Source organism: Prionailurus bengalensis, unplaced genomic scaffold (genome assembly GCF_016509475.1).
Source record: "Prionailurus bengalensis isolate Pbe53 unplaced genomic scaffold, Fcat_Pben_1.1_paternal_pri Un_scaffold_61, whole genome shotgun sequence".
NCBI lineage: Eukaryota > Metazoa > Chordata > Mammalia > Carnivora > Felidae > Prionailurus > Prionailurus bengalensis.
The window spans coordinates 131921-147733 of NW_025091162.1; the positions used below are offsets into that span (position 1 = coordinate 131921).

At 50.0% G+C, this 15813-nt stretch overlaps 1 pseudogene and 1 gene segment (V, D, J or C); both read left to right on the top strand.

The window, feature by feature from the left end:
- Window positions 1-5511: 5511 nt before the first annotated feature.
- LOC122478413 lies at window positions 5512-6120 on the top strand (annotated as a pseudogene).
- A 5648-nt stretch (window positions 6121-11768) lies between these two features.
- On the top strand, window positions 11769-12357 carry LOC122478434. The segment is given in 2 exon segments: window positions 11769-11864; window positions 11986-12357. Coding segments are annotated over 2 exon segments (390 nt in total).
- The last annotated feature ends 3456 nt before the right edge of the window (window positions 12358-15813 follow it).

Genomic DNA, 15813 nt, shown 5'->3' on the forward strand with positions numbered 1-15813 from the left:
GCACGTTGCTAAATGAAAGCAGCCAACGTGTAATGGCTGCACGCTGTGTGACTCCAAGCATGTAACATTCTCCAAAGGACAAATCTATTTAGACAATAAAAGCATCAGTGGTTGCAAGGGGTTGAGCATAGGGAGGGATGCACAGCTGGAGCACAGAGGTTTTTGTGGCAGTGAAAGTGCTCTGTATGATTCTAAAATGGACATATATCAGTGTATAGCTCTTGACCTATTGAATGAACAATGTCAAGAGTCAGCTTTGCTGTTGTAAATATAGACTTTGGGTGACAATGACTTGTCAGTGTTGGTTCATGGTGTATAAGAAGTGACCACACTCATGCTAGAGTTGGATGATGGGAAAGACAAGGTGGTGGAGGGGGTTGGTGTATTTGGGAACTCTGGAAATTCTACTAAATTCTTCTGTGACAATAAATCATAAAGTCTATTGATGTTTTTAAGTATTCGGTGGGCAAGACCAAACATATGGGCATGTCTGGGTCTCGGGCAGCAGGGGGCGCTGTGGCCTGTCTCTGAGCCTTGTGTGCTGTGATCCCAGCTGGGAGCCACCTGGCTCTGGTTCTCACTGTGGCTTAGCCTCTGGGTGCTCACAGGCCCTTGGGGAGCCCCAGGTCAGGCCCCACAGCTTTCGCTCCATCCCCTCCTGGGGTGAGATTTCCAGACAAGGGTCAGGTTCAGGGTTCAGGCTGGGGCTGGCCAGCCCGGGGGAGGGGACAGGTTTGCATGAAGGGTCTCTCCCTCCCCTTGGGCTGCTGGAGGCAATAAGAGAGACTCTGGGAGCCCGGCTGAGGGACATTGAGGACACACTGCTGAGCAGGGGTCTCCACCATGGCCTGGGCTCCTCTCCTGCTCACACTGCTGGCTCACTGCACAGGTGGCTGGAGGCTGGGATCAGGGCTGGAGATGAGAGGACTGTGGAACCATGTATGGGCCCTGTCCACTGACCTCTCTCTCACCCCGTGTCTCTCTTCTGACTTGCAGGGTCCTGGGCCCAGTCGGTGGTGACTCAGCCATCTGCAGTGTCCAAGCCTGTGAATAAGACTGTTACCATCTCCTGCACCGGAAGCAGCAGCAATGTTGGGGCTGGAGGTGTGTCCTGGTACCAGCAGCTCCCAGGCAGTGTCCCCAACGTTGTCATCTATGGTAGCAGTGCTCGGCCTGCGGGGGTCCCGTCCAGACTCTCAGGCTCCAGGTCAGGGAACGTGGCCTCCCTGAGCATCTCTAGCCTCCAGGCTGAGGATGAGGCTGATTATTACTGCTCAGTGTGGGACCACAGTCTCAAAGCTCACACACTGCTCCAGGCCTGTGGGGAAGGGAGACCCAAACCTGCTGTCCCCTCAGCAATGGGACTTCCTGTGCAGCTCACACCCCTTGGCCGACACAGCTGCTTCTTTGTTCATTTCCTCCAAAAGTGGAGTCTGAGTCCAAGGCTATGGAATTTTGTCTACAAAAGTGTCCTTGTTCTCTCAAATTGTGCCCGTAAACCCAGCCCTACTCTGCAAAACATTGTCTGATTTTCTTCCATTGGGCAGGATTTACTGGACACCTGGGGGCAGGCTGTCCTGGGAATTGAGTCCCCATTGGGTCACAAGCAGGCAGATTCCATGTGTTCCTGATCAGGATAGATGACTGTACAGAGATCAGTCCCTCCACACCCTCTGGTGAACACCAAGTATGTGCCAGGCATGACCCTTGGGCTTAGATACAGCGTGAGTGCGCTAGGGACAATCTACGTCCTCATGTTGCTGAAAATGTCCTGGGAGAGAAAAAGGACAAAGAAGTATGAATAGCAACACATAAGATGTTTCTGGAGAGTGAACAAGGGTGAGGAAATGAGTTAGACCTGGAACATTGGAGGGGTTGACAGGAAATCCCCGAAAATGACGTGCTGTGATGACGTCTCAGTGCTACATAGATGATCAAGGAGCCAGAGGGGAGCATGAGGAGGGGACCAGGCAGAGGCTGTTGACTGCGTCCCCGTCAGACCCCTCCTCCTCAGGTCAGGGGTCCAGGCTCGGGTCCTGCTGGAAGAGCTGTGCTGAGAGGTGGGTCCCAGGGAGCCACCTCTGTCTTTCTGACAAGGCAGAGCTGCCTCTTTCCAATCCCTTCCCCTGTGGTCCTTGTTGATGGACTCCCCCACTCCCACAAGCAGTAGACAGGAGAGGAATCCAGGGGAGGGCCCGGGGGTCTGACCCTGCTCAGTGAAGTCGGGTCAGAGGGAGAAGGAGCGCCCCAGCCTTCCCAAGCCGTGGGATGTGGCCGGTCCAGGTTTCTGTCTACCTGGTGTGCCAGCCGCAGGACACATCATTCCTCAGGGGCCAGGTCTCTGGTCACCCTGTCCTCCACTCATGTAAACCCATGAGGGAGGGTCAGGATCTGGGGAGGCTGCTGTAGGGAATGGAGCGGTGGGGTGGGGGAGTGAGAAGGTTGTAGCCTAGTGATGGGCCCTGTGGTGAGGGATCTCCCCCAGTAGTGAGGAGGGGTCCGTGGAACTGGCAGGAGTCAAGAGGGCCTTCCCTTCCCCCAGGCGCGATACTCACATTGCCTTTCACGTGCTTTGTCACCTGTAACGGGGCCAGAAAGGGGTGCTGTGGGCACGTGTATGAAGCACACGGGTGAGCCCAGAGCTGTGGACCCAGCACCTGGCAGCCATCAGGAGCAGCTCAGTAACGAGGGTCCAGACAACCACGGGCCTCTAACTGGGGTGCCAGTTTTGTCACAGAAGACAGGATGTTTTTGGGGTGTGAAGGTATGTGGGATAGAATGGAATAATCCATGTGGTTTTGGCCAGCAATCAGGGACAGAAGTCATGGCCACCAGGGGCCAGCCATCAGTGTGATCGCTAGAAGATACTCACCTGATAGGACCTGGGGCTCATCACCACCCAGGCTGCCTGTGCCCTTAGGTTAGCTCCTCTCTTCTTCCTCTGGCTCATTCCACCTGTGAAATCCCAGGGCACGGGAGCTGGACATACGTACAGCAAGGGCGTACCTGAGTGCAGCAACTCCACCCACATGGGAATTTCTGGATAGAAGGAGACTTTCAGGAGCCCAGTCTCCATAACAGAGCTTTAGAGGTCAGAGTCTGCGTGTCCATCATGACCTGGGCCCCTCTCCTCCTCACCTCCCTTCCTCCCCACACAGCTGAGAGCCAGACTCACCCAAGGTGGGTGGGAGATGCGCCAGCTCTGCTCCAAACCCTCACTCTCATTCACAGTGGACTCCTGCCCTGCTCAAAGTCCCCTGTGTCCCTTTAGAGTGTCTGTGAGCCAGGCAGGGCTGACTCGGCCACCGTCAGTGATCAAGGTCCTAGAACGATGGCCAAGTACTCTTATATTGGACACAGTAACATTGCTGGCAATGAGGCAGAAGCTTGGCTTCAGCAACACCTGAGCCATGTTCTCAAACTTCATTTCAATGGAAGAACAAACATCTAGCCCTCTGGGGTCTCCACAGAGTTTCTGGATGCAGGGCAAGCAGCCTGGCTTCCCTGAACATCCCTGGTTCCGGCTGAGGGGGAGGCTGTTTATTTCCGGTCAGCGTGGAAAAACAGCCTTGGAGTTGCACAGTGCCTCAGGCCAGTTGGGAAGCGACACCCCAACCCTGAGCTTCCCAGGTGTCACCCATCACCTGAAGACCATGTCACTGGCCCCTGAAGAGACAAGAGCTGGGTTTCCGCTGACAATCGTGTGGAATTGGAAGGCATTCCAATTGGATTGGAAGACATAATAATGTGAGGAAAAAAGGTTGCATCTGCAGAATTAGCAAGTGCATGGGAAGTATCATTACGAATCTATTTGGCCTTTGTGAATATACGTACATTCACGTGCTTTCCCAAAGGGGAAGCACAGATTTCAGGGCTAAGTAAATGGGTACTTATTTTTCAGGTCTTTCTGTTCCATTTGGAGATGCTGAATTCATGTGTTCAGCTGGTCCATCTCTCTTCCCTCCAGGAGACATGTTCACCAGGGTCACCAGCCCCCACCCTGCCCTGTTTCTTGGGCCTTGGCACATGTTCTGCCCTCTGACCCAGGGCTATCCCCCTTCTGCAGGGACATCGGTTGGGTCACCTTACAGATCCCACCTTACATACCACAGCTGTGCTCAGACCTCTTTGTCCCGATTCCCGTGCACACCGCACATGCACCTGGGCAGTATCCCCGTCTGTATGTCCTTGGGGCACCCCGTGTGTCCTTCCAGGTACCACATGCAGTGTGTGACAAAAGGAGACACAGTTGCAGCTCCAGGGATACAGTTGACAGAGGTGGCCTTTTGCGATAAATCATAGTCTTCACTGAGGTGCTCTGCCCTGAACACCTGCTCTCCTGGGCTGAGGCTGATGGTCAGGAATCCCAGGAGAGTCTCTATCCCTGTGGACAGCTCATCCCCCAACCATCTACGGGCTCCACTCAGCGCTTGGTCAGGACACTGATTTTGTGACATAGCCTCAGTGCTGCTCTCACGGAGCTCGAGCCTCATGGGGACAACAGACACAAACCCCCTGTGCTGTCAGCGGTGGGCTGTCACTCCCTCAGTCACTGCAGTGGTACCTCTATCCAGGCTGCACTCTGAAGGAAAGTCTTGTGTCCCAAACCAGAGCCACAGGGGCTGTGATCTCAAGGAAAAAGCCTGTCCCTTCTCCTCCTCTCCATCACTCAGATGAGATAGCTTTGACAGAATCTTAGGGGTCCAGGTGGCCTGGGGTACTAGAAATTCATTCATCTCGTCACGGGTTGTTGAATGAATAATTGCTCTATACACAACATGATGGACACAAATTGTGGGGACTGTAGCTGTTCCCACTGCAGAGAGTGGTCAGCCCCAAATCCTTTTGCCTTAGAAGCTCTGTCTTTTGGTAATTTTATGAGTATTATGGTTCTGAGTGCCTAAGTAGAGACCCCTCAAAGGGTTTCATTGGGCATCATGTTGACCTTTCCTACCTGGAAGATTAAACCCACAATATAAATAAACGATTTTAGAAAAAGGATATAAACCCCTCTTATACTGAGACCAGAATAAATTCCTGCACAGCAGGACCTTTCTCTTTCCCAGGAGGGTCATTCTCAGGTTATGGAAACACAGGCATCAGGGAAGCCAGCGGTGGGAAAGGAGAGGTTCACCCAGAGACCAGCAGGGGGCACTGTGACACTGTGTCTGGGGCTTTCTGCAGGACAGGGGCATCCAGCTGGGCAGTCCTCCACTGACAGAAAGCAAGGACTTGGGCCCCTTGAGTCCAGTGGGGCCAGGGCAGGTGTGTCCGGTCAGGACCTGGAGGAGTCCCTGGACCTGGGGCTGTGTGTGGTCCCCACAGCTGCTGCTTCCAGGCCCACCCAGGGGAACCCAGTGCATCAGGAAGTCTCAGTGTCCAAGGGCCACAGACCCTGTGTGTGCACATGGAGAAGAGGCAGGTGTGGGTCTCATTTGCATGAGCAGCCCCTCCTCTGTGACCCTGTGGACAGGGGATAAGACAGGCCAGGGGCCATCCAGCCCCAGCTCTGTGGCCTAAGAAGGGGGTGTGTCACCATGGCCTGGATCCCCGTCCTCCTCGTGCTCCTCTGTCACTGCACAGGTAGGGACAGGATCCAGGGCACCAGGGTGGGCCCGCAGCCAGAGTCAAATCCTTGTGGCCAAGCTCCCTAATCTCATGTACCCTGTCTCTTGTCTTCCCTCTGCTGTGTCTGTGTTTCAGGTTCCCTGTCCCAAGCCTGTCGTGACTCAGCCAGCCTCCCTCTCTGCATCTCTGGGAGCCACAGCCAGACTCACCTGCACCCTGAGCAGAGACATCAGTGTTGGAGGCTACTACATATACTGGTACCAACAGAATCCAGGGAGCCCTCCCCGGTATCTCCTGTACTACTACTCAGACTCAGATAAGCACCAGGGCCCTGGGGTCCCCAGGCGCTTCCACAGGTCCAAAGATGCCTCCGCCAATGCAGGGCTTCTGCTCATCTCTGGGCTGCAGCCTGAGGACGAGGCTGACTATTACTGTGCAATTTGGCACAGTAGTGCTGGTCACAGTGACACGCACTCATGGGGAAGTGGGACAAATACCTCAGCCTGCTCAGACCCCTGCACTCTGACTCTCTTCCAGTTGAAAATAACTTGAATGCACACTGACTGTGTTTGGAAGTAGCTTCTACATCACAATACCTTTCCTCCTCCCAGTGTCCTATTCAACTTCTTTGTACTGTCAGGAAAACAAACAAGCCAACAAACAAACAGGCAACAAAGAAACCCACGACAATGCCGACATTTTGTCTGGTGGTTAAAGTGTAAAACTCAGAGAGTGTTGAGCTGGCCCTTTTTCTCTTTACAAAGGCACATCCACTGTCTTAGTTTTCTGGTCAGAGTCTGGACCATCGCAGCAGGTGGACAGTCCTCCAGAATGTGGACTCTGTTCCTCCAGGGATTGGGGCAGAGGCTCCCTTCCCTCCAAGCTCCTGTGCTCAGAGCTGGCTGAACAGCTGTGTGTTCCAGGTAGGATGTACTAAATAAATTGGTGCCCAAGGAAGACTCAGAAGAGAAGAAATAGCGGGCACAGAGCTGGCTGGGCAACCAGGCTAGCTACTTGGCCCTTAAATTGTGACGTCAGGGGAGGGGGGTTAGCCAGGGGAGAAACTTAGGTGTCAGCAAAACTCTCCGTAGTGCTTGTGAAGGTAACATGCAGCACTCCTTCATTGCTACAAAATGCTGGGTCTGCTCTTGGGAAGGTGGGAAGTAGATCCCACAGATGTGAATTTACCAAAGTGGACACCATCAGGGACTTTGGGTACCCCTGTGGCTGGTTTCCTGAACCCCCAGGCCCTGACTCTGTCCTCCTCTCTTCTCCTGTGACATCAGGGCTCATCAGTGATCCAAGCAGCAGGGAGGCTGTGGGGCGACAGGGCAGGAGGTCCCCTATCTGTGCACAAAGAAGTCCAGTCCTATGTCTTTCCAGAACGAAGTTCTTCCATTTGTGACAACATGGACGAACCTGCCAGATATTACCCTAGGAGAAATAAGCCCTACAGAGAAAAAAAATGCTATATGATCTCATTTATATGTGGAATATACAGGAAAAATAATTTTAAAAATTACTGTCAAGTTTTACTGATGACGATGAGTTACAATAGGGTACCACATACCAGGACAAGAAGGATATTTGTATTAGTACAGCTTCTTACATATAATTTGATTTTGAACTGATAATTTATAGTGATGAAAATAAACATAACAAGATTTAATATTTTAATCACTCTTTATTGTGGAATTCAGAGATACTGAGTATACTCACAATGTTTTGTAACCACCACAACTGTCCATTTCCAGAGCTTTTTCATCATCCCGAGCACCCAACAGGGGAATGGGTAATCTGGAATGGCAGAGGAGCCAGGCCCCAGGAACCCATGCCAATGCAGGAAGCAGCAGAGGGCAGAGGGCAGCTCCGATGGGGGCTGTTGGCAGATGTGGCCTGACGCGGCTGAGAGAGTCTTTAGGCTGGGCTTCTTACCCCAGATTGACCATGTGGATGCACGCTGACCACCATGGCATGCGTACCAATGTGTCCCATTGCAAGGTGTCCAAGAATACCAGCTTTCTCTCCCAGAGTGTGTCAGGAACAGCAGTGAGAACGTTAGGATCTCGATTTGGTCACCTGCTGTATGATTCATGCATATGCCTATCTGAATCCCCTCCAAACTCCGTGTCACTTCTCCTCTAGGAACCTTGCAAAGGCCCTGTTTTCAGTGTACTTGCTCCATGGTGGTCAAGGGGAACTTGCATTACCTTCTGGTCTTTTTATTCTGTGGCATCTATCTATGTGTGGCTTTCTAGGCCAGTTTCATACTGTTTGTATTCCTAGAACTTTGTTATAAATTTAAGCAGGAAGTATGGTGCCTCCAGATTTATTCTCCTTTCTCAAGATAGCTTGGGCACTTTTAGGTCTTTTTCTGCCTCTATACAAAAGTCAGGACTTTTTTTTCTATTTCTGTGAAAAATATCATAGGAATTTTCATAGGAATTGCCGTGAATCTATAGATTGTTTTAGGTAGTATGGACATTTTAAGGTTACTTTTGTTGTGGAAAACACTGGATATAGGAATTCTGGATGAAATACATAATACACACAGCTTCCCTTATCTGCAACAGTCACAGATAAGATTCAGAGTATTCTGTGACTTCTCATGTGCTTCAGCATTTTGTAGTGACGGATGTGAACTGATAACTTTTCTCTTAAGTTTTAGGTCTTCTTCTTCATCTTGAAATCTGATGCATATAATTACACCTTAACCACTGTCTCAAGAATGATTTTGGCTAATAGAATTGGATTTAATATGAATCTTTTTTTGACATTTATTTATTTTTGAGGGGGTGCAGAGAGAGAGGGAAACAGAGGAACAGAAGCAGGCTTGGCATTGACAGCAGAAAGTCCGATGCAGGGCTTGAACTCAGGAACTGTGCCATCACGACCTGAGCTGAAATCGAAAGTCAGATGGTTAACGGACTGAGACACCCAGGTGCCCGAATTTACTATAAATCTTTACGTCTGATGTGAGTTAAGTCTCTGAACACAGTTGATGACAAAGAAAGCAATGGCCGTATACGTATCATGAAACAATCTACTAACCATTCAGAAACGAGCATTGGATCACATTCTTATTCCACAGTGGGATGAAGTCCAATTTTGTGGCTTTTCTTTCACCTATTACTCCAGAAATTGTATGTTTTTCCATTTCCCCGGCCACCCTTCTAGTTCTTTCTGCTGCATAGCGACTACACAAGGCAAGGGTATTTTACAATGCCTCGGGATGGTCACACAATGTTTTCAGACAGTGCCATTTTCGTTCAGATTCTTATTTTCCCTGATGTTTGGAGAAATCTCATAATTTAATGGTGATATGATTACCTTCCCCTCAAAACCAGCAGTTACCTTGTTGCTACTTCAGATAATAGATGGCTTCCAAGAGCAAATGAGGGTGACTTCCACAGCCTGGGGTGCCTCTGGTGTAGACTCCCCCACCTCTGGTCTTCTGCCCCGTGGCTATCAGGAGACAGGGACTAGGACTGAGTCAGAAGAGACCCTGTTTGTTCATACCCAGCGCGGGCTTTGAAATTCCCAGTGGACTCACTCCTGGAGGACTGCCCACTAAGTTTCTCCAAAGAGACAAGAGGCCATTTCATTGGGGAGGGCAGAAAATATTCCCAGGGATGGGGTACATGTGGAATGAACTAGAAGCATGGCCAGGATGTGAGAAGCAGATGCATGCCCTCAGTCTGCCTTTCCAGGCAAGAAACTTGGGACTGAGGCCACCAGGGACATGGAGGAGATGACTCGGGGCAAGATGTCACCCTGTCACTCAGTGTCCCAGGCTCCCTGCAGTCATTGATTCTGTGTAGTCCCAATATATGCCTCTTTCAAGGTCTCCCCCAGGGGACATCAGGGTGACCAAGGGGCAGTAAAAGAGAGGAAGTTAATTTGCATGAAGCACCTCTCCTCCTCATAGTCTGCAGGCATGAAAAGGCCCAGAGGAGACCCCAATCCAACCCAAGAACATGAGGAGGCAAGACCTGTGAGGATCCCCACCATGGCCTGGATGGTGCTTCTTCTCAGGTTCCTTGCTTATGGCTCAGGTCAGGGGAAGAGACTGCTTTCTTGGAGGGCACATAAAATCAAGGTTTCAGGGTGACCCTTGCCTCTCATAATAACACATGTGCCTCCTTTTGGTTTTAGGAACCAATTCTCATACTGTGGTTATCCAAGAGCTATCACAGTCAGTGTCTGCAGGAGGCATGGTGACACTCACCTGTGACTAGCTCTGGGTCAGTATCTATCAGTAACTTCCCTGGCTGGTACCAACAGACTCCAGGCAGGGGTGCCCACCCCCTTATCTACCATAAACAATCACCTGTCTCAGGTCCTTGATCACTTCTCCAGGTCCATCTCCAGGAACAAAGCCGTCCTCACCATCACAGGGGCCAGCTTGAGGATGAGGCAGATTAGCACTGTATGCTGTCTCCGGGTAGTGGCATTCCACAGTGATCTCAATCTATGGAGAAGTGCAACCAGGGCTCAGAATGTCTCAGCCCTGAGCAGCAGGGAAGCAAGCGAGGGGGAGGATGGTCAACCCCACCATGGGAAGGGAGGCTCCCTAGCCTGATTCTGCTGTGCAGTGGTTCATCCCGATGTGCCCATCCCATCTCTCCCAGTGTGTGTCCATCTCACCAGTGTGACCCCCAAGACTGGGCTTCCTTTCTGCACATATAATGAAGGGGAGGGGGTTCAGCACCTAAATATATCAACAAATGGTCAGAGCCAGCAACCTCAGCAACCTGCTCCCTGTGAGATGCTTATTCAAATGACATTAAGAGCCATGTTGTCATTCACTAATCTGCTGATGGAGACCAACTGAATAAGTTATGCAGGCCAAGCCATCAGTCAGGCAAATACTGTAACACCCACATCCTTCCTATGGGGGACAGAAGGCGTCTCTAAAGCCCTGGTTGTCTGTGATGTTTCCACGCCTCTCAACATGTCACACCGTGGTCTCAGTTTGACACGGGGACAACAGACCCATCACCTGCCCTCCATCTGCTCTCCCACCTGACTTCCCCTGTGTCAGTCAGGGCATTCCTGTCTCTGTGGGCATCACCCTCTAGCCACGTAACTCTCTGGACCATCACTCCCTCTGCCACAGCCTGCGGTCCATTCAGTTACCTCCCTCTGTCCCACTTGGGGACACAACCCATTTCACCCTTCCTGTTTTCTCTGCTGTCATCTTCCCCCAACCATCCCCCAGGGTTGCCTTCTAATTCTCTTTGCCCCAAAATCTGTCTTAGAACTTCCTGCAGAACTAAATCTCTAATGAGCAGCACTGACCAGGAGAAGCCCAGCTGGAATGAAAAGACTCCCAGCACAGGGATGGGAGGTTGCAGGATGGCCCAGCAGTGGTCCTACTGGAATCCCGGGCCCTGCTCTGTCCCCATACCCTCAGCAGCCTCATCAGAGTTTGTGGAGTCCTTTCTGCCATGCTCCAGAAAGGCACAGATTTCCATAATCTGTGTCCTTCTCTGTGAAGGTTTGTGACCGCTCACCAAGTTCCTGTTCACTCATCACCCAGAGTCAGCCTGCCCCCTAGGAGCCCCCTGTGGGGGCAGATCCCCTGCTCTCTGTTCCCTGCATCTTGTCATCAGCTCCACCGGGATTCCTAGACTGTCCTGGGTCAAGATTGCTCCTGTTCTTCCCACTATAGCCCCACCCAAGGAAAAACCCGGTTCAGGGAGAGAACACCAGGACTGCACCTCCATCCTTCTCTGAAGGGTCTGTCTCACGTGGTGGAAGCACAAACATCAGGGACGCAGGTAAAGGAGAGCATTGGCAGCAGTGGGAAAGAACGAGAAAGTGGAAAGAATGAGACGTTTGCCCGGAGAGCAGCAGGGGTTGCTGTGAGATCATGTCTAAGGGTTTCTGCAGGACGGGGGATCCAGCTGGCAGTCCTGCACTGACAGGAGGCCCCAGGTCTGGGCCCCCGTGTTTCCTGTGGGGACAGGGCAGGTGTGTCCCATCAGGGCCTGGTGGAATCCCCTGGACTTTGACCTGTGTGTGGTCCCCTCAGCTGCTGCCTCCAGGCCCACCCAGGGGGAACGCAGTGCATCAGGAAGTCTCCGTGTCCAAGGGCCACAGACCCTGTGTGTGCACATGGAGAAGAGGCAGGTGTGGGTCCCATTTGCATGAGCAGCCCCTCCTCTCTGAGGCCTGTGCACAGGGCATAAGAGAGACCCGGGGCAGACAAGCCCCAGCTCTGGGCCTAAGAAGGGGGTGTGTCACCATGGCCTGGATCCCCGTCCTCCTCGTGCTCCTCTGTCACTGCGCAGGTAGGGATAGGATCCAGGTCACCAGGGTGGGCCCGCAGCCAGAGTCAAATCCCTGTGGCTCAGCTCCCTAATCTCATGTACCCTGTCCCTTGTCTTCCGTCTGCTGTGTCTGTGTTTGCAGGTTCCCTGTCCCAGCCTGTTGTGACTCAGCCAGCCTCCCTCTCTGCATCTCTGGGAGCCACAGCCAGACTCACCTGCACCCTGAGCAGGGACATCAATGTTGGAGGCTATAACATATACTGGTACCAACAGAATCCAGGGAGCCCTCCCCGGTATCTCCTGTACTACTACTCAGACTCCAGTACACAGTTGGGACCTGGGGTCCCCACCCGCTTCTCTGGATCCAAAGATGCCTCAGCCAATGCAGGGCTTCTGCTCATCTCTGGGCTGCAACCTGAGGACGAGGCTGACTATTACTGTGGTATATATCATGGCAGTGGGAGCAGCTATCGTTACTCACAGTGATTCAGATAACGAGGAAGTGAGACAAAAACCCCTGCATCTCTTTTATTGAGAAGCTTCAGTGGAGGCTTGTGTATGGGACACCACTGTGGGAACACCTGTCTTTGAGGAGGAAGGAGTGGCACAGTGTTATTGCCTGACACAGCACAGGCATCCTAGGAGTGCACACAGGTGAGGGAATAGAGCCCAGTACACATGCCCCAGGGTCTACAATAGGTAGACCCTTTGTGATTCTACAAACCCAGTTGGAGGTTTTAGTCACATTCGGTTTGCAGAAATGACTGAGTTTAGATGTCCTAGCTGAAGCCCAGAAGGTATCTGTGTCCTGCTAAAGGGTCAATCAGGGAACATAAAAAAAAGTCTACGGTTTGATTGAACGACCTTCCTCCCCCTGGGACTGGGCAACATAAGGATGGTTTTCCTGGAAAGAAACCTGGTCATGGCTACGCTGCCTTCTTTCTCTCTTAGGACCTGTGGCTTCAATACGCATATGCCTAATTGTTGCCCCTTCCCCCCTCCAATTTAATCCACTTTTGAACTTTGTGTCCTCCAGAATGCAAGAATTCCATATATGAATGATGGTTCAACAAGGATTCCAGCCCGGGGCAACAGAGGATCCGCCCCTCCTAAATCCCATGGACCAGGCCACCAAGGAATTTCACTCAAATCACCCGTCAGCATTATAGTATAATAACATGCTCTGGTCTATAACTGCACAGAACCCCAGACGGACAGACAAGTTTATGTATGGACAGCACACCCCCACTGTTCAACATGAGCCGCTACTGAAGATGAGACCTCTGCCCAAATGGCAAGGATTTGTCATTGTTGATCTAGCAAGCGGGAACATAGAGGCCAGTTTTAGGCGACAGGCTTGAGCAATGGTCACCTGAGTATGGTAGAAGGTCCCACAGTGACGAGTGGGCTGGATGCAAACAGGCCCGTTAGACAAGTCACCTCAAAATATCTATAAGCCCTAGCTGACTCCTACCCAGACACAGGTACCAAAAAAGGAAAAAAAAAGCCAAATATTTCACACCTCCTTACCTTCCCCTCTTGACCACAGCCCCCACCACTGCCTCCTGGGAGACCATCTCTGCTTTGCTGTCCTGCCTGCTGCTCCCTTACAGTGTATTCCCTAAACTTCTATCTCCTTTGCTCTGCTTGGGTGAATTCTTTCACCACCCATGCTGCTGGCCTACACCTGATTGGGTTGCCCAACAATCCAAAGTTTACTCCTAAATTAGTCTAAGAAAGCAAAAACCTTTGTTGCACAGGTGGTAAGGAGGCTGTACTGAAAATGGCGTCCCCAGTCTCACAGGTAATTATGACACAATGGTGCCACAGGCCCACTAAACTGGGACACTGGGCTGGTGCTCCTGGAATAGACTTTCCAGCACAAACAAACTTCAAGGTTGAGGTGACAGATGTTTCCTAGGGTCTGGAAACTCTCATGACTAACTCCCCCAACAGCAGGCCCATCTGGACCAAGAGAGAGACAGAGGCATAGACAGACAGAGGGAGAATGTTCTCCAGTCTGTTTGGTTGGCCAAAAAGTTGCACCCAAACAGGTACATTTTCCAGACTGTGAACACCAGGCAGAATATGCTCACTAGTCATAAAGCCAAGATATTAAGGTCATACAAGATGAAAGAGAAATCCACATGTGTTTATAATAACAATAATGATAATATATAATTATTATTATTAGTTTATTCTGGCTAGGCCTTGGTTTCTTGCAGCCACACTAATCACTTGGAGGGATGTGGCATGGGGTTGGGAACTGAGGGGTGCTTTACAGTATACCTTCTTTCATGGAAGTTTTCCTGAGATTGACAGATTACCTAGTATCAATCTAATTTATTCTGCGACCAATTTATACTAACACATGTGTCTTCTTGAAGTGCTGAGTGCTCTAAATGCTTTGAAGACCTAAGCTATGGGGAACTAGATGGCTCAGTTGGTTAAGCATTCCCATGTTGGCTCAGGTGATGATCTCATGGTTCATGGGTTTGACCCCATATTGGGCTCTGTACTGACAGCTGAGAGCCTGGCACCTGCTTCCAATTCTGTGTCTCCATCTCTCTCTCTGCCCCTCCCCTGCTCACACTCTGTCTCGCTCTCTCAAAATAAATAAATAAACACAGACAGTGTAAAGGTGGGGAATGGACAGAAGCCTGAGACAAAGGAGAGGTGACAGGGTGCGCATCCAAGAGGGTGTGAAATTTTTCTGCTCAGGAGACTAGAGAGCAGGATGCAGCCATTTTAGCCCGTAGCAGACCCACACTTACCCACCCCAGTGAGTGAAGCAGCACCACCAAATGGAGAATGGAGCCATTACACAGAGCCCTATCCATCTGCAACCTCTGGGCACATCCCCCAGAGCAAGGCAAACCCCTTCCATGGGCTGAATCTGGGGACCATATTGTGCTACAAAGTTTCAGTTCTAGGAGACACTGGATCTAGCTTCTTTCAATTTCATTTTGTTTGCTTGTTCGTTTGTTCTTTTGTTTGCTCCAGTTTTTGTTGTTGTTTTTATTTCTTTTCTTTCTTGGATAAAAAAAGAGCAAAACTTTTTACTCTATTTTATTTTCTTCATTTTGTATAATTTTATTTTTTTAAAAATATTGTAAATTTGTAAGCTGTTTTTCTTTTCTCTTTTTTCTCTTTTCCATCAAAGATCTCTCCTCAAGCAGACCAAGACACATCTAGCATCTAGCTTCCTTTTCTTTGCTTATTTTAAAAAATTTGTTTAATTTTAATTTTTAATTTTAATTTATTATTATTTTTTCCCCAAAGTGACAAGATGGAGAAATTCACCCCAAAAGAATGTAAAAGGAGAAATGATGTGCAGGGATATAATCAACACAGATATAAGTAAGATGTCTAAATTAGAATTTAAAACCATGATTATAAGAATTCTAGCTGAGATTGAAAAAAACATAGTAGACCCCTGAGAATCCCTTTATGCAGAGACAAAAGAACTAAAATCTAGTCAAGCCCAAGTTGTAAATGCTGTAACTGAGATGCAATCTTGAATGGATGCCATGACAGTGAGGATGGATGAAACAGAGCACAATCAGTGTTACAGAAGATAAAATTATGGAAAATAATGATGCCGAAAAAAAAGAGAAAAACAAAGGCAAAAGATGACAACACAGGATTTAGAGAACTCAGGGACTTACTAAGAGGCATACGTTCATATCATGGGTGTCCCAGAAGATGAAGAGAGAGAAAAAGGGGAGAACATATATGTGAGCAAATTATAGCTGAAAAGTTCCCTAATCTAGGGAAGGTACAGACATCAAAATCCAAAAGGACAGAGAGCACAAATTAGATTCAACAAATAATGGCCATTACCAAGGCATATCATAGCTAAATTCACAAAATACACAGAAAAACTGAGAGTCATGAAAGCAGCATGGTGGAAAAGGTCCTTAACCTCTAAGGGAAGACAGATCAAGGTCGCAGCAGATCTGTCCACAGA